General features: G+C 39.0%; 1 protein-coding gene and 1 long non-coding RNA gene across 11 annotated transcripts in view; both read left to right on the top strand.

Annotated features, from left to right (window-relative positions):
• Positions 1–1856, top strand: part of LOC108493552 — a 28784-nt gene extending 26928 nt beyond the window's left edge. The window contains exon 4 of one of the 2 annotated variants that reach the window (XR_001873516.1): positions 1635–1856. This is a non-coding gene — a long non-coding RNA (uncharacterized LOC108493552). Of the gene's footprint in view, positions 1–1347 lie in introns of both variants that reach the window. The other variant, XR_001873515.1, reaches the window with a different exon arrangement.
• A 532-nt stretch (positions 1857–2388) lies between these two features.
• SAMD8 (sterile alpha motif domain containing 8) lies at positions 2389–17578 on the top strand. 9 transcript variants are annotated; one of them, XM_017807007.1, is made up of 7 exons: positions 2719–2804; positions 7608–7702; positions 9821–10428; positions 12203–12298; positions 12948–13065; positions 13852–14002; positions 14953–17578. In XM_017807007.1, the coding sequence occupies exons 3-7, from the start codon at positions 9854–9856 to the stop codon at positions 15255–15257; spliced, it is 1245 nt and encodes a 414-aa protein (XP_017662496.1). In that variant the 5' UTR covers positions 2719–2804; positions 7608–7702; positions 9821–9853; the 3' UTR covers positions 15258–17578. The 9 variants fall into 9 exon arrangements, with proteins under 9 accessions (XP_017662502.1, XP_017662501.1, XP_017662498.1 ...); XM_017807008.1 differs by lacking the exon at positions 2719–2804 and adding an exon at positions 3625–3857 and having other exon boundaries at positions 9824–10428; XM_017807005.1 differs by lacking the exon at positions 2719–2804 and adding an exon at positions 3625–3857.
• Positions 17579–18075: the final 497 nt, after the last annotated feature.

Raw genomic sequence — 18075 nt, 5'->3', positions numbered from 1 at the left:
CAACCCCCCTGCCAAGGCAGGGTCACTCAGAGCAGGACAGGAACACATCCAGGTGGGTTTTGAATGTCTTCAGAGAGATAGAATCCAACACCTCTCTGGGCAGCCGTTCCAGTGCTCTGCCACACTCAATGTAAAGAAGTTCTTCCTCATCTTGAGGTGGAACTTCTTGTGTTTTAGTTTATGACCATTACTCCTTTTCCTGTCACTGGGCAAATCACTGCTGCAAACCAGCCCAGCACCCTCTGTAGCCAGACACAGGGTGCTCTCCAGTGTATGTATGTCTGTCTGTCTTACTCACTTTTACTCTGGATGCAACTTTTGGCCAGGGGTTCACTGCATGGAAATCAATTGCTGGAATAACATACCTTAGAGCCTGTAAACTTCAGATAGTCCTGTATTCATATGCCTGTCTAAATATAGCTCATTTTCCAACCTTGACTTCTGAAGTCTATAGACTGAATTTGGGAAGTAATTTTTAGTTGGATTGCTGGTCTTGCTACAAATTGTGTAGAGAAACAGGGTAAGGAAACTTTTGCTTTAATTTTTGTTTCCTTCCTGGAATCTGGTGAGCTGGTAGACTCTTGTGCATGTTTAGATGAAAAAAAACCAAACCACATCACAGAGCCATAGCACTCTGAACAAAGCAGCAGTTTCCTGGCACCTCCCATGAGAAGGCTAAGAATGAGAACCTGAAATGTGAGTTAGCTTCAGGACTGTGCTTCAGACACTGTCATGGTGACCTATTCCATGATGAGACAGCCCTGCAGCCTGCTATAGTTATTTTTGCAGCAATTTTTAATTTCAGTTTGTGCTTATTTTTACATTTTTAGCTTATACAAGTTGTTCAAATACAAGCACATGCAGCAATGTATTGTAAATTTTACCAAGGTGCAATTGACTGGCAGTTGGTAAAGAAAATTTCACATCAAAAAGAGAAAGAAGGGGAACATTGTGAGGACTGAAATCACACTTGATTCTTACATTGTTTGCAGAGGCTGCTAAACTGGCAAAGAAAGTGGAACATTCCCTCCAACTTAAGCAAGTTATTCTGGGAAACCACATCATTTAAAAAAATAAAAGTGGGACAGAACAGACTGCTTAGAGATATGCACCTTAGAACCAATATCAGGGCATGTGGAAAAAAGCAGTTCTCACAGCTTGTTTCTGATCTGAATATCCAGTATACAGCCGATTACAACTGAGATTGTACAACAGTGGATATTTGCATTAGATTGCTTGATGATGACAACTTGATGCAGTTTTGAAGCACTTTGAAATGCAAAATTTCCTTGTTTCACTACAGGAGCATGTAAGCATTGTGAAAGATCTTTTTTTTTTTTCATTTAGAATCAAGATCACGAGGCCACATTCTCTGAAAAGGCTAATGTCATTAACTTAATGGAGCTACACTAGCACCTGCTTTTGACTTCTACTGAAGCTACAACTTACTTAGACTTGTCTTGGACCTCATACTTATTACATCATCAACAAAGCAAATTTCAGTGCTCTGCAAACTGCAGCAAAGGGCTGGCTGCTACCACAGTCAGTTGATACACAAAATAAATTTATTTCTGGACTAATTTGTTTCTAATTTGTCTGTTTCCTTCTATCCTCTCCATTTGTATTACTTATAGGTTATGGAACTCCCGAAATTACAGTGCCTTGCTGGAGCTCTAAGTCATCTGTGCTGTTCACATCTGTGCTGCAGATCACTGTGGATAAATGACTGAGTCCTGTCAGCCAGCTGCAGTTTTATTTTTTTTCCTACGGGCATCAGAAAAGAATAATGCTGCAACTGAAATGTTTTGCAATGATTGATATGAGGATTGATATGAGGATTGACAGGACGAGGCTCCTGTAAATTTTCTCTGCTGTTTTGTCCTGACACATGCCTTTAGATGAACGATGGGGATATTTTTCATTAATGCACAGGTGGCTTTTTAAATTATGTCAGGATCACTCTGTGTTTTTACTCTCAAAAAAAAAAATAAATCCTGTTTAGTGTCTTTCTCGCATCCAGGCTGTGCTAAGTTCCCAGTGATGGAGAGAAAGGTCATATGGAAAAAACATATGCTATGGTATCTTCCAGGAGAACAAGTCCCTTAGCCTGGTCTAAGCATGCGCAAGACACCCTTGCGTCTCCCTTCAGCTGGTCTCTGTGCGGATTACGGATTACTTATTTTTTTGTTTTACGAGGTCTAAACAACACGCTGCAGACCATGCACAGACCTCCATCCTCCCGCACAGCTCCGGGCCCCTCCCGGAGAGGCCGCGGCGGGGCCCGTCCCGCCCCTTCCGCCGCCGCCGCCGCCGCCGCTTCCGGGCGGTGATGGGGGGTGGCGGTGGTCGGGGCCGCCGCCGCCGCCGGGGACAGCGAGGGCGCGGAGGAGTCGCCGCGCCGGGTGCGGGCGCCGCGGCACCGCCACTCAGCGGCAGGTGAGGCGGGGGAGCGGCGGGGCCGCCCCGCGGGTGGGAGCCCGCCGGGGCCGCGGGCGCTGCCCCCGCTGCGGCGTGTGCGCGCCCCGGGCTGCGGGAGGGAAGGGCTGCACCGCTGCAGGGGCGGTGCTGGAGGAGATCGGCTTCGCCTACCGCGGGAGGGGCACCAGCCTCCTGTGCTGTGTGCCCGCACTGAAATCCGCTCGGCCGTGATTGCAGGCCGGTCCCGGGCGCATCGCCGGCGTCTGACCGCCCGCCGGGCGCTCCGGGCCGGCCCGTGAGGGACGAGCCTGCGGGTGGGGGGATGTCCTGCGGTGCTCGGGATGAAGTGTTCAGTGCCCGGTCGCCTCGGTTTCCGTCTGAACTTTGTAAGCCTCAGTAGGAGACGGAGTGTGAGGGTGATGAGGGCAGGGGCGGGACCGGCGGGGGTGCCGAGCGGCGCCGGGGCACTGCTCGGGGAGGCCGGGCCGTGCGGTCGCTGTGCGGCTCGTTTGGGGGTCTGGGGAACCCTGTGGGGTCTGATTCCAGTGTCAGCCTGCCCAGCAAACAGATCGTTCCTGGAAATGATGCTCTGTGTCAGTCGTACAGTCATAACCAAACAGCTGGACTGGCTTCGAAACAGATACTCAGCGGTCTTACCTTTTTTTGTCTGTAAAATTGGTGGGGTTTCTGAGGCCGAAGTGTTTAGTTCTGCGTAAAAATGCTTTTGAGCGTGAAGGATTAGAATATTAAAAAGGAAGCATGGAAAAGTGCTGTTGCTGGTTTCCATGTGTGCTGTTCAAGTTTCAGGATTAAATGGAGGGTTCTGCCTTTGGGGGACAGGTTTTCTGAGAGTTTAAAGCTTGAGCGTTCTCAGAAAGTTGAAACTGCAGGAAATGTTACCCACTCAGTCTCTTAAATCTATGTTGCTAATGTATTAGGTGGCCTCAGACCAGTCACTTGGTCACCGCTGATTGCTATTTAAAAAATAACCAAACAACCAAATCCCAAATCTTCATACGTGAAACCTAGCCATGATGATTTAAAAAAACCCAAGAACTTCAAAAGGGTAGATTTTTTTCGGCTCTGTAAGTTAATGGAAGAAGCGGCAAATGACAAGTAGTTTTAATGTTCACGTATTTATTGGTTTGTAAGAAGTTGAGGTCTCATGGCTTTGTATTTGAGGCTTCAGTTTGCAAAATTAATTTTGTAAAAAATGCAACATGCATTCTGTGTTGTAAGATGACTTGATGGAAGATTCCACTTGGCCAAGTCTGCTCTGTGTCCACAGAGGTCCCTCATGCAGCTGGACACGAAGCCTGTGCCACCTCCACAGAGCAGCTGATCATGCTGTGCTCTGGAGTGGCAAGAGCTGATGACAGTTTCTGGCATTTAAGTGCCCCTCCTGTTTGATAGGGGGTGCCTCTTGCTGGATATCAGAGGTAAGGAAATTCCTGTGGTCTTGTTCTTCCTTTTGCTTTCTCTGATACGGAGAAAAGGTAGAATTAACCTGCAGGATTAGCATGAAGTGATTTTTGTACTAAGTGGAAGGAATTTCTTTGGGAAGTTTTGTAAATTTTTGTTGTATTAGTGCTGTTTAGATGTGAAGGAAATGTTTTGTAGATTAGTTAAGTGTAAGAATTTTAAATTATCTTGTTTGATGTTCTGTGAGATCTTTTTACTGGCTGATTGGGGTGTTATTTTGCTAGAATACAATTAAAAACGCAGCTTGGCCCAGGATTTGCAATCTTTCTGGTTCTGTGCTATCACTTTTCTTTGTACAGAGCTCAATTTTGCAGCCTGCTATGCTGGTTGAGATCCAGTAACCATATTACATTATATATGTTTGTTTGATAATTGTGTACCTTTTAAAAGCTTTTTATTTCTTATTTATTTTAATGCATCTAAGATGAGGAAGGCTACTAGATTTTCACTAGACTAGAAAGGTGGTAAATGATTGTGGAGAGTAACAGCTTCAGATATTGTTCTGGTATTCATTTGGATGGAGAGATTGTTCATGAGGTGTGTTACTACTAAGTTGTGTAGGGATAAAGAGCAGCCAACATTCTGTTACAAGATGGATATTCTATTTCTTGAAGCTGGAGCCAAAGTACTTGACACCTGATATTTAGCATGTGAAATGTTCAAGAGCTTGTACAAATATTAATGAAATACTGTGAATTACATCCTATGATAAGTGGTGGAGTACTTGATCAGTTGTTTAAAAATCACTTGTGTGTGCCTTGAATTATGTCAGTAGGATAAAAAATGTTTTGTTAGGTGGTTAGTAGATTAGGAGTTGAGCTGCTCTTAGTGTTCACTTGAGTGTAATACAACCTGTTTGGCTCAATGAGGTGTAAAAATAAGAGAGCAATATGCATGCTGTTCAGTTTGCTGCAATATGTAACTGCATTTAGTGGTTCTTAAGACAAATATGTTTGCCTTTCAGGACTTTCTGTAGTAGCTGCTATCAGTCTTGCATGGAGGTGTCCCAACAGGAAGACTGCTAAGCATCTAGAGCTAATATTTGATCCACATGCTACACTTCCACAAATATTTCTCAAAAAGCTCATCTTCCTTGATGGCTTGAAACCCAAGACTAACCTAGTGTTACTTTAAGAGATTTCTTATCTTGCATTCAGTTTCAATTAGTGACTTTGAGTACAGTTAAGCTACTGCTGATAATCTCACATATGATAGCAAAGGTCTTAGTGCTATGCATGAAGGCAAGTTTTACAGGAATATTTCTGCATTTGAAATCATTGCATTCTTACTTCATGAGACTACCCAATTTTTTGGTCTCATGGTGGGCATTGTGCTGTGTTCGATCAATTTTATATATAGTATGGTAAGCATTGTATTTAAAAACTCTTGAAAAATCATATATTGTTTTTGCAAGTGTTGTTTTTATCTTTTTGTTTATAAGATACCATACTATATCTGGTGGCATTTAGAAGGTAGTGATTAAGTCACTGTGTGCTATATGGCAGTGAAATCTTTGGTACTATTTGCTTTAAATAAGCACTGAAGAATTCAGAGTTTCCAGGAAGAACAGGTGACAGGCTTCCGATGTAAGTCAGCAGAGTATCCAAGACTTTTGCTGCATAACAAGGCAGTGCTGTGTGTTCTTTTTGCAGCAGAGCATTACTAAGTTGGTATGTGACAGTAGCCCTACTATTGCGGGCTGGCTCAGCACATGTTTTTGTGTATAGCTTTTTTGTGCTGGGGAACAAGGCCTCAAACATGGGTCTTGCCCACATTGCAAAACAGCTTTGGCACGGAATAACTTTTCCCCTGAGGTGTGAGATGTGCTCCAGGGCCAGCAGACGCAGCAAAGGAGGGGCTGAGTTGGAATTGCCTGTATTCAAACTTCGACTTGAAACTTTCCGCAAAGAGATGTAGGTTAAATCACTTGGAATCTGATATTCTGCAGCATCCCTCCTAAAATTCCTCTCAAGGATGGTGGGAATTGAACCTAGGGGAAAAAAAATCAAGAGGCATGTCAGCAAGGCTCTCCCAGGTACATGAGGGCAGGTGGTGAAGCAGTAAATGGTGCTGGGAGAGTTTTGCATGTGTGTCTGGAATAAACAAAACCAGTCAGCATTCTGCTAACTGCTGTGGACATAACTAGGATCATGTTTAACCCCTCAGCTATGATTCTGGTGTAATCAGGTTTTGTTTCTGTAACAAGTTTGCAGCCTAATGTTAGTGTGATATTAATGCTACTTTTTCTTGGCTAGAGTAGTGATAAGCAGATTCAACTTTCCACATTTTTACCTCAATGTATTGTATCCAAGTCTGTAAGCTAGGAAAGTTAGGGACTTAGTGGTGGACTGGCAGTAATTCAATAAAGGGAAACATGATAGAATCATGGATAATCATTTTGAAAGAGGTTAATTTTCCATATTTAAATATACACCCATACTTTGTACACTCAGCCTCTCAGAGGCATCTCATTTCTTAAAATGCCCTAACCAAATTGTAGGAATGTTCATAGCTCATAAAGTAACATTTTTCTTTTAAAAAAGTAAATCCTTATACACATGCAGTTCATATTCAGCTGTGTTCATGCTGTTAATTGAAAGGCTGGGGAAGGAAAATGGGACACATGATACATACTGTTGATGAGCTTGCTAAGCGTAAGTCACAGTACCAGGAAAGTAATCAAGTAGCAGGATACAGACATTGCTGCAATGTCAGGTGAAAAGTATATTTTGCCCTCTGACACTTAAGTCTGTGCTTGCTTTGTGTTACTCATGCGTGTTATTCATCAATAAATAATGTTATCCTATATTTGGCTTCAGCAATAATACCAGTAATGTGGAAGGCAAGGTAGTTACCAGTGCTGTTTTCTTTCAGAAGACAGGTACAGTTATCCAGGCGACTTAGTCCCTTCCACCACGTTAGTCTGGTGTAACAGCCTGGTGGTGTAAATGTTATGTAGCATTCTTCAGCTTCAAAAATGAACAGCAGCAATTGGACACAGGGATACGTATTGTATTCCAGGTGCTAAGATTAAAGTGTAAAAAGCACTTCCCCTGATAAAGTACACTAATAGTAAAGTGGCACTAATTGAGTAGTCTGAAGGACAAGGCAGTTTCAGTGTTGAAAGAAATGGCCTTGTCATCAAAACCGAACTTTACTGTTGCTGTTGAGATGAAATTAGCTGCAAGCTGTGTGTTTAAATTTGTATTTTTTGTTGATTTCTTTGTCTGTTCCAGTTGGTTAAAGGTCTTGTCACTGACAGGATTTAAAAACAGGAGCTGGTCCTATCAGCTGCATCTTGAGGTTAACATAGAATTTCTCCCAGGTCAAGCCCATAGCGACCTTTGATGGGTATGCTCATTGCGCATTTGGAAGGATTTTATTCTGGCAGTGCCAGATGAAGAAAGACAAGGCTGCTGTTAGGCTTACTTATGACAAATGAACAGAATTCTCTTAGGTTAGGGAGAGTTTCCTCCTTTTGTCCTCAGAAGTTGCTTTGGTTAGAAGACAAATCAGTAAGTTGAGTGTATTTGTAGTGAGTCTACGTTCACTGCTTTTAGAAAACTTGTGATGATTACTATGTTATAAAAAACACTGTGATTAACAACTTTTTTTAAGTATTTCATCTGTGTTTCTGAGTAAGGAAAGTTGGAGGTTCAGATAAGCATCTCAAGTTTGTTTGTTTTTACTGGATGTTTTGGATTTAGTATAAGAATAACGTTGATAACACACTGATGTTCTAGTTGTTGTGAAGTGGTGCTGACCCTAAGTCAAGAATTTTTGGTTTCCCCTGCTCTGCCAGGTAAGCAGTTGTAGTGTGCATCACTTGTCTTTATTGGATGTTATTTGTCTCTCTTTGTTATTTTCATCTTTCATTATATTTTACTTGATTATTAAACTGTTTGTGGGCAAATGGCTGCATGGCACTTAGTTGCCACCACGGGTTAAACAGCAACCCTGACATAAGATAAAAATATGTAATACAGAAAAAGTCAATTAACAGATTATTTATTGCAAATTAAATGTAATAATTTCTTTTGTTACTAGCTGTGTAAGCAAAGTAATTGTTACACTTGTTTTGAGCCAGACTTTCAAAAATAGTAAGATAACATAAAAATGAGAACATATCCTTTTATGTGGAGAAGGATGCATATGGTATATCCAGATATTCTGGTAGGTTTTTTATGGATTTTTGGCAACTATCTAAATCAAAGTATTAAAGCTCATATACATATTGACTGTATATAGAGAGTTTTGAGAAATTAAAGCTATGAATCAAGTACATGTTGTTAATATACAATCAACTCCTGAGAGAATATCCTGAGAAGTATCACACCCTTGATTATTTTAGAAGGGCAAGTTTGATTTCTGTGCTCGTTTTTCTTCTAAAATATTACTTGTGCACTGCTGGGAAATTCCATTAGACAAATTGAATCTTCTCTGATACAGTATGAAATAGTTCATGGTTCTGTTAGATGAAAGCCAGAAGAAAAAGTTGCATCCAATAATTATATTAAGAGCAAAATAGGTACTATACCTCCTTAAAAAGAGAAGTGAGAAGGAAAGAGCTTCTGTTTTTGAAAGAGCTGTGCCTCTGAAAAAGGTATAGAACTGTGCTGAATATTCATTATGGGTTTGAGTACCAGTTTACTATACACAGAAGCTAAATAATAGATTAAATACACTGTTTCTTTGCTTTCATTCCGAAAGCCTTGAATGATGCATGTGACACTAGTGTATTGTACTCTCTTGTATTTTCTGAGATTTGGTTGGCATGATTGAAGCATTCTAGTTAATTAGGCTGTTTTTTCGAGTACAAAAGAGCTGTGAAATTATAGCTGTTTCTCAGATGGTAGCTGTGCATGAGCCACCAAATATAAATTATGCACAAATCCATTCTGTACTGCTGTGGGTCTTAAATATTGCATAAACTTTTCAGTACTTTTACTTCACTGGTAGCCTTTCAAAGTTTTGTAATGTATTCCATGTAATGTCCTGTAGTTAACTTTTTTTCTGGTTGTTGTTCTGGTGACTCGTCACCATCATGTGACTAAAATGTTGCTGAGCTGTCTCTCCTTCCTTCAAGCATTATTCTATAGTCAGGAACACAATTACTGAGAAATCTGTATAAAGAGAATACATCTCTTCTGGTTTTGATGTGTTACTATGTTATCTACTAGCACATCACTTTTAAAGAGGCTTTAAAATCGAAGCAAATGCTTAATTTCTAGTAAGGTTATTTTTGAAAGCTGAATATTTTAAAGGATTCACAATACAGTAAGAGTCTAAATTACTGAGATCAAACAAAGATAGAAATATGATGATTGTACCATCAACATAGAACTAAGATACTTCAGGTCAATATTATTGTAGATATCTAGGTTTACTTGGAAGCAAATGGAGGGAAAATGTCATGCCACCAAAGCATCAGTATATGTTTTAAAACAGTATGTACTGGACCAGTAATGTGTTATTTCAGCTATAATTCAGTTTTGCATGGTTGCTGGCTCTACTTTCTTGCATAGTTGATGAACTGCAAACAGTGGAAAAGACTAATGATTGAGCTGGTATTCAAACAGAGTAGTATTTGGTTTTCATTGCCTATTGTAATTTATAATTTTGTTTAAATAAATAAATCTAAGATGGGTAAGGTATATTAGATAGGTATAGGAAATATTCTGCTTCTTCTAAGCTTTAAATTTCTACTTAGGAGCAAAGGAGATAATCCTAATTTAGTTTTGCTTGACTAAAAAAAAATTTCAAAGCATTTTTGTATTACCTGAGAAATTGTGTCTGGTTTTTAGCTGTCTCTTATAGAAAAAGTCTTGGGCTAATTAAGCATCTAAAATTGCACAAAAGACACTGGCATTTCCGTAATCTTTGATAAACATTCTGGTCTTGTCTCCTTCTCGGGTATCAGCAGGTCAGTTTGATTGGTGGATAAAGAGGGACCATGGCAGGCAATAACCAGCTTTGCATTCGACGTTGGACTACCAAGAATGTGGCCAAGTGGCTGAAGGAAGAAGGTTTCTGTGAATATGTGGATGTTCTGTGCAATAGACATAGGCTAGATGGAATCACACTGCTGACACTTACTGAGTATGATTTACGATCCCCTCCACTGGAAATCAAAGTCCTGGGGGATATCAAGAGACTAATGCTGTCCATACGCAAACTGCAGAAGCAACATCTTGACGTCCTGGAAGAGCTGGGTTACAACAGTGACAGTCACATTGGCACAGTGTGCCCAGCTGGTTCACTGCAGGGTACAGATTGGTTTTGTAATGGTGAAGTACCCCGGGACTGTGATGGACTAATGACTGACCTGAATGGTGATCAGTACCAGTATGCAAACGGAAAGAACAAACACGCCACACGGAGACTGGACCCCGAGTACTGGAAGACAGTTTTAAGTTGTGTGTATGTTTTCATAGTGTTTGGCTTTACGTCATTCGTTATGGTTATAGTGCATGAGCGAGTACCTGACATGCAAACATATCCACCTCTACCAGACATATTTCTAGACAGGTAAGAAATTTTCTTTTAGAACAAAATAGTAACTTTATGGTTAAAATATAGGCTGTCTTTTCTTTGTTTTCAGAGTTTCATTTGCTCTAGAAGACACCTCTGCAAAATACTAATTAGAGTGTAGTAAATCATTCTGGTAAGATTGAAATGCCCCTCAGTTGGATGCAGAGATTTAGTCTTAGGAGAAAATAAACTGAGCTGTTATTCTACTGAGTTTATATTTAATTTAAATCTTTAGCTCATTACAACACAGGAATTAATTCATCCATCCTCACTTGCTAGTAAAAAGGATGGTGGTCAGCTGGCATAGATAGGCAGCCATATGTATTTTCTGAAATTCAGGTGCTGCTATGAAGCTTAACATGTAGAAAATATAGAAATATAGAGAATATAGAAAAACTTTTGACGAAGGAATATTTTGTTCTGCCAATGAGCAAGGAATTGAAAGGGAATGATGTTGATACTGCATTTTTGCTATCTCCCCACTGTCAGCTTGTTGAAGATGGTCTAGGGAAACTCTGAAGCCGAATGAATAAACCAGCATCTGTTTTAACCATAGGGTATCTGTGTACTAAACCACTGTTGTGACTTATGCAGTGCCTACTCAGTTTTTTAAACAAAAAATATTGTACTTCAGGCAAAAAGAGACACAATAGCAAAGGTCAAATTCGAGTCATTGCCTACAGATTATTGAATTAAAGGATAAATGCTCCCTTTGAGGAAGTGCACTTGCACCATAGAGAACTTAACTGCCTAGAGAGTTTTAAAAGGCAAGCTAAACTGTTTAAAAGTTCAGTCTTTTTGATCTACTTATTCCTGCCAGTAATTTCCATTTTCATTAATGGCTTTCAAGAAGTCAGTAGGAGTCTAATCTTTTGACTAAGTGTACAGAATCCCCCCATAATTTATATATAACGCAGCAAGGATGTACCACATCCAGCAGAGTCAAAGAGAGGAGAGAGAACAGGAGCTATTTTGTTCCCAGGGTGCTACCATGGTATTCAGTGGGCAGGAGGATGGAGAGGTCAGAAAGCAGCAGCTCACAAAACAATGAGAGAGGATTACTACAGAGCTCATATTTGAGCAGTGCTTTGCTACTCTTTTGTATCAGGGGGAGCACAAAACTATGAGCAGCAACCTCTCTTGAAATCTGTTGATCTGTATTTTGGTGATTGCAGAGTAGAAATTTTTACTAGTGCCATGTGTGTACAGGAAAGACTTGAAAATTGTTTTCAAAATTTCATTGATAATCACTACATGCAGACCTTCTAGCCTTCCTTGTCAAAAGATTTATTTGCCCTGACACTTTTCTGTGCAGTTTTGCTTCATTACAAGTATTTAGGATTTTAGGCTTTGCGGCCTTTCATGAATTGTGTTGACATGGCATTCTTACAAGCATAAGCAGCATAATTGACATGATGCAAGTTTGTGTCAGAATGAAAAAGGTTGTTGGGAAACAATGGAACACATCCTGTCAGTAAATCACATATGTAAATTAAGAGAGCACACTAGAGATTTTCTCTGACTTAGTGAATTCTGTGTAAATGTCTGCGGGAAATACATTATTAGAAAGGAGATAATGTAATTAAAAATATTTCAAATTCTATTTCATTCAGTCTAAGAAAAGAATTTTTGGCTGTAATTTATACTATTGTCAGATGAATGCAAATTAGTTTTGAGGATAGAACTTTATATGCCCTTATTTTCAATACTGAGACTAGGAAAAAAATTAAGCCTTTGTATTAACTTCCCTGCTTTGTCCACTTTTTTTTAGCGTCCCTAGGATACCATGGGCTTTTGCTATGACTGAAGTATGTGGAGTAATTCTTTGCTACATTTGGCTGTTGGTTCTTCTGCTTCACAAACACAGGTAGAGTATATAAAATCCGAATTAACTGGTACTTTGATTCAGAAGAAGACCTGTAACGAGAATTTACAATGATTGTTTAAGAGAATCCATTCAGTAAAAATCTTGTCAGATCCTAGTATGTCCCTGTTAAAATGGATTAGGGAGGATTGAATCAAGAATGATGATTTGTGAATCTTTCAGAGGAGTAATCTGAATTCGCTTTTCTACCATATTTATAAGTAATTTCCTTCAGAAGATATATATTTTTTTTCAGAGACTTGTCAGTCTATACTCTCCTACTGTAACAGTTTTGTCTATAAGAAAATCCTACGAGAATGAATTTCCACAGTTTGCTTTCACTGAGAGTAGAAAACGCTTTTGTGTGCATGCATATTTTAAGTTAAATTTTTACTGGTTTATTGATTTTTGTCAATTTGCCAACAAAAGGTATGAGTGCCAAAGCTTTTGGTACTTTTTGGTGAGAGTAAAATTGCTACAGTGACTCACTACTCTATCGTGTATAACCATATCTTGACAATACTACTTAATTTAAAAAACGTGTTGTAAAACTTGCAGCAGTGATGAAGGGACATCATGGGATTAGGTTGGGGTGAGGTGAAATGTTTTTATCATAACTTTCCTGGTTCCAGTTCTTGTGTACTTTTCCCAGATCCATACTCCTGCGCAGGCTGTGCAGCCTCATGGGGACAGTGTTCTTACTACGTTGCATTACAATGTTTGTTACCTCACTCTCGGTGCCAGGCCAGCACTTGCAGTGTACTGGAAAGGTAAAAACTTAATCATATCTAACTTTTTTTTTTTAAAAAAGGAAACAGAATTTAAAGCATTTTAAGATTGTTGTGACTATAGTGTTAGATGTGTGATTTTTAAGAACAACATGTTTCTCTGTTTCCTTCCATGCCCCTGCATTAATTACCATATGCAGGCAAGCATCCTTAGGGGTCTTAGAAGCACTTGCCACTTCGGAGAGGATATAGTTAGTTGGGGAAGGGTGTTCAGAATATTTCACAGTGTAAACCAGAGAGAATACACTGAAGTGTCCACTTAAGATACTGATTTCGTGAAGAAAGGCTGAAAGGGGAGTAATCGCTTCTTTGTCTTGTTGAATGCATGGTTTTGAAAAAGACCCCAACAAACTGTTATTATTTCACCCCTTCTCATAAGGGATATTCCATAGAACATGGGATTTTATGGTTTCATCCTAACTTTTAGTTAAGAGAGGTTTGAGCTGAACAAATTGAAAACTTGACAATAGGGAAGCCAAATACATTCAAAAAAAGTTGGCAGACTCTGTGGGTAAATCACTTGCAACAAAGTACTTGCTCTAAATTCCAGTATTCATCAGAGGTATGATGAATACAATTAGTAATTGTAGTTACTAATGTGACTCAGTGCCACAGCACATCCAAAGATGTGCTAACCTGCATTTTAATAAAAGACACAACGTGATAAATGGTATTAAACATACGTAGTGCGATACAAGTAACTTTAAGGACATACTGTTTGGGCAGTGGGATTGGAACTTAGTAAAGGTTAATGTCACTGTTTTTTAGTTGTATGGCAATGTTTGGGCAAAACTCCAGCGGGCATTTGCAATATGGAGTGGCTTTGGAATGACTCTGACTGGAGTACACACCTGTGGAGACTATATGTTCAGTGGGCACACTGTCGTCCTGACCATGCTCAACTTCTTTGTCACAGAATGTAAGTACAGAGTGTCAATACTCAAATGTCTGCAAGTATTAAGAATACGTACTGCTTGCTGTCAGCCAGAGGTGTGACAGTGTAAATATTTAAATGTCCTGAAGTATTAAAGAGTGTCTGCTCCTCGACTTCGTCAAAAATTTCAGTGTGTAACATTTAAGCAAACAAATACAAATTCAGATTCCTGTGCTCTTTCTCAGGTTTGTGACAGTGGACTTGCAGACAGGAAAGGAACACCGCCACCTGGATTAATGAGGGGATGAATAGGGCACTTGAATTAACGTGTGAGCCAAGAAATGACAAAGGCTTTCTGGCTTGCTACTGGGAGAGTACTGGGGAAGATACTTAAAGTTGTCTGTTGCCATACACTTCCCTGGGTATCTGCCACTGACCTCTGTCAGCCAAAACACCTGGCTAGGGGGCCATATGTTTAGTATCATCTGTAAAGCCCAAATACCAAGCCTCAAAATGTGTGAGAATATATGAAACAGTGGTACTCTTCTGTAAATACCAAGTGTGACTCAATACATAATATAGCAAGAAAAGATAATTAGTTTGAGTTCACCTATGATGGACTGATTGCAACAACAGTAATGTATGTTTTGTTACATTTTCCCCCTTACAACATAGAAAATGGCTGATTTTCATTAAAACAAAAGTTGGTTGAACAAAGCATTTTGCTTTGCAGGATCCTAAGCCATTTTAGGATGCTCTATTAATCCAGAAATGCATTTGTAAATGAAGTCATGAAGTAATAGACATATATAACTTGTGTGGTTGTTTTGTTGGATTTACAGTACCTCTATACAGTATTTCCAAATAAAGAGAGTCATTTCATGACATTTTTAGATGAAAAGTCTCTGTAAAAATGTCAAATGTCCAGGTCTGGATTTTGTAGTGACCCAGATTTTTGAGACATTCAAAGTTAATCATTTTCTGTTTTCTCCTAGATACGCCAAGGAGCTGGAACTTCTTGCACACCTTGTCCTGGGTCCTGAATCTCTTTGGAATCTTCTTCATTTTGGCTGCACATGAACATTATTCTATAGACGTATTCATTGCCTTTTACATCACTACAAGACTCTTTTTGTATTACCATACGTTGGCTAATACTAGAGCGTATCAACAGAGCAGGAGAGCAAGGATCTGGTTTCCAATGTTTTCTTTTTTTGAATGCAATGTTAATGGTACTGTTCCCAATGAGTATTGCTGGCCCTTTTCAAAACCTGCCATACTGAAAAGATTGATTGGCTGAAGACTACGTGGGTCAGTTCAGATTTTTATGAAGCATTATGACTAAGATCCTGCAGGGCTAGCTGGGGGGGCAGAAGACAAATAACATTTTTCACTCCATGATCTCCTCCTCCTTGCCTTGTTTCTTAGATTCTTAGCCATAAAATGGGGTTCCCATACTTCACAGGGATGTGCTTTGTTTTCTTTCTGTGAAAATAGAAAACAATGCAGGGATGGGTGCAGGCTATGAATGAACCATGACTATAAACCAGAATACTTTTACCCTTAGTAAGGTTCTGTGTGAATGTTTGTGAAGTTTAACCTAAATATGTGCTCGCGTTGAATATAATACACCCTTTACAGGTCCAGATAATCTCTGTTACCTGAATGGCAGCCTTTACATATACTGACTAAAAAATTAGAACTTTATGAAGTCTTTGACAAAACAGCATAGTTTCTTGATGGAAGGGTCTCTTAACTGTTAAATAACAAGTCTTAAAGTGTAATTGACAGTCTGCATACAGGTTGCCAAAAATGAAAGTCTGCCTTGTGGCTATGCAGTGATGATATTTTTTTTAATAAGAATTTATTTAGTCTAGTCTATCAGTTGTCTATATGGTTGTTCTATCACTTGAAAGTTTTCTCTTTTGTGTTTAAATGAGTTAAAGTAAATGGAACAGCCACTGAAAGTAAAGATAACTTAGCTTTAGTGAGTTTAAAGCCACAAAGTAACTTTTGTGTGGTTTTAATTGCTTTATCTCCAAACCTGTGCATGCTTTTCAGGAACAGCTCTTTCACATTGGAAAAACAGAACAATTGTCTTCGTGTATCTTACTGTCCCATAAATGGATGGGAAAAATGCATGTAGTAACTCTTTCGGGAAAAGTAATAATAGTGAGTGTTGGATATAGTGCTCATATTGATGTATGTTTTAGCACTCTGGTGTCAACAATATGGTGAATATCTCTAGATATATATATATATGCACAGTATATTTGTTTATATATATAAACACACAGTATATGTTTTTCTAACAAGTATGAAAAGAAACTGGTTCTTAAATTAAGTTGCTCATTTACTATCCTGAAAGAGAAAAGTACCAAGGTTTGTTTGTTAAAGAAAACAAACCACAACCCACAACAAAACATCCTCCAAACCCTCAAACCAACACTCCAAGTCTGTAATGCATAAGCAAGGACACACAGCTGGTGATCTGTTATGCAGTGGATTGTAAGGGGACAATACTAATGTTGGCTATTGAGCTGTAGGCTGTTGAAATCAGATTTATGCTAAATGAAAACTGATAGGTACAAGGTACAGATCATAAAAGTGGTATAGACCTTTTAATTTGATTATTGCAATTTCAGAATAGGTGATATGTGCAAAAGGTGGTGTAAGTCAGCTGTAGTTCAGTTCCAGCTTGGTACAAGCTGACTTAACGAGTGCAGCGTACTTGTGTGTGCATGGAAATGAATTCACTTGGAATTTGCCAGACAGTTTTGTATTCGGAGGTTTGTAACCTACTGAGGGCTGCTCCTTGCTGTATTGTGTTCCTTTTATAAACCTCAATTGTACTAACTTGACTATCTTACAGTCTTCATAGTATATTACTTTTGTAAATTACTTTAGCTCCTGTTCCACAGAGGAATTGTGCATCTTGAAGTACCTCTGCCAACTGTATTGAGCACATGTACATTGTACTATTCTGCAGACTTTTATATTTGTAACATTCCAATTTTCTACCAAAATTGCAGGTTTAATACTATATTGTTCAATCTGCCATAGCCTGGTGGCTCTTGCCATCCAAATTGGGGGAGTATGCTTACACTTAAGAAAAAAGGAGAAAATATTTTGAAATATTTAAATACTTGTCATTTGCTGTTCCTAACTTTCTGATTTCAGAAAGGCAATTTGAACATTCCTCTTGAGACTTTATAATGAAAGAGCTCTATTTGTTAATTTATTTGCCTTTGCAATGCACACACAGTTATGAATGCTATTTTTCTAAACTCTAGGAAACATCTGTTCTCAGAATGTGCAGGATTGTATCCTGAGTTATATGGAGAGGTATGCAATTAAATTTGCAAAGCTGTTGATTCCAAAAATAACCATCTGAGTGCTAATTGGCATAGCTGTGTCTAAACTGAAAAATTATTTTGCAACTTAGACATGCACGAGAGTTTTCAAGTACAGCCCAGTGTAGCAATGTTTACATAAAGTAAAGCTATCATTTCAATACTACTTTTTTAAAAAATGAAGTTCATATACTTTGAAACGTAAGGATTCTCTCTTTGTTCTAATTTAATTTTTCAAAGTCTGTTAAGTAAATTATGTTTTAAATCAGCATTGTCTATCATTGTTTTTTAAAGGACGCTTGCTCTGTTGTGCTGTTTCCCTTGATACTAAATATCTGAGTCCAAGATAAGTAGCATAAAGAGGTTGGTTTGTTAGTATTGGAGTGGGTTAAAATGTTGTCAGGATAATTGTTCTCTGCTATTTTGGAAACTCAGTCTGTCTATAAGCATGCGAGAGGAAGGCTTGAAACAGATAGAAGACAGAAAAATCTGGTCTCGCATGCAAAAGAACACAGGTTATTCTGTAAAGTTGATAATGTCAGCTTTATTGTTAATTAGATGGAAACAAGCTTAAAATTTTGTACCTCCATTTGAAAGAGCCAGTGTTTTAAAAGCCTGACTTTTAAAACAGGGCCTGGGATTTATTGCTGAGTATGTTCATGGTTGTCCTTCTCCCTTATGTTCACGCACCAGTCTTTTTGCTGTTGTTTAACCTGCTGCACCTGTTTTGTGCTATGTTGTTTTCTGTGGTCTGTGTGAGCACCT

This window comes from Lepidothrix coronata, unplaced genomic scaffold (genome assembly GCF_001604755.1).
Source record: "Lepidothrix coronata isolate B3197 unplaced genomic scaffold, Lepidothrix_coronata-1.0 Scaffold17, whole genome shotgun sequence".
Classification (NCBI taxonomy): domain Eukaryota; kingdom Metazoa; phylum Chordata; class Aves; order Passeriformes; family Pipridae; genus Lepidothrix; species Lepidothrix coronata.
This window is presented reverse-complemented; position numbering and strand designations above follow the sequence as displayed.

Bases quoted from the DNA above. Each gene is read 5' to 3' on its own strand.
- SAMD8 (XM_017807013.1), top strand. From the start codon at position 9,854: ATGGCAGGCAATAACCAGCTTTGCATTCGACGTTGGACTACCAAGAAT. The intron at 13,066-13,851 runs GTAAAAACTTAA...ACTGTTTTTTAG, and splicing joins ACTTGCAGTGTACTGGAAAG to TTGTATGGCAATGTTTGGGC. The intron at 14,003-14,952 runs GTAAGTACAGAG...GTTTTCTCCTAG, and splicing joins CAACTTCTTTGTCACAGAAT to ATACGCCAAGGAGCTGGAAC.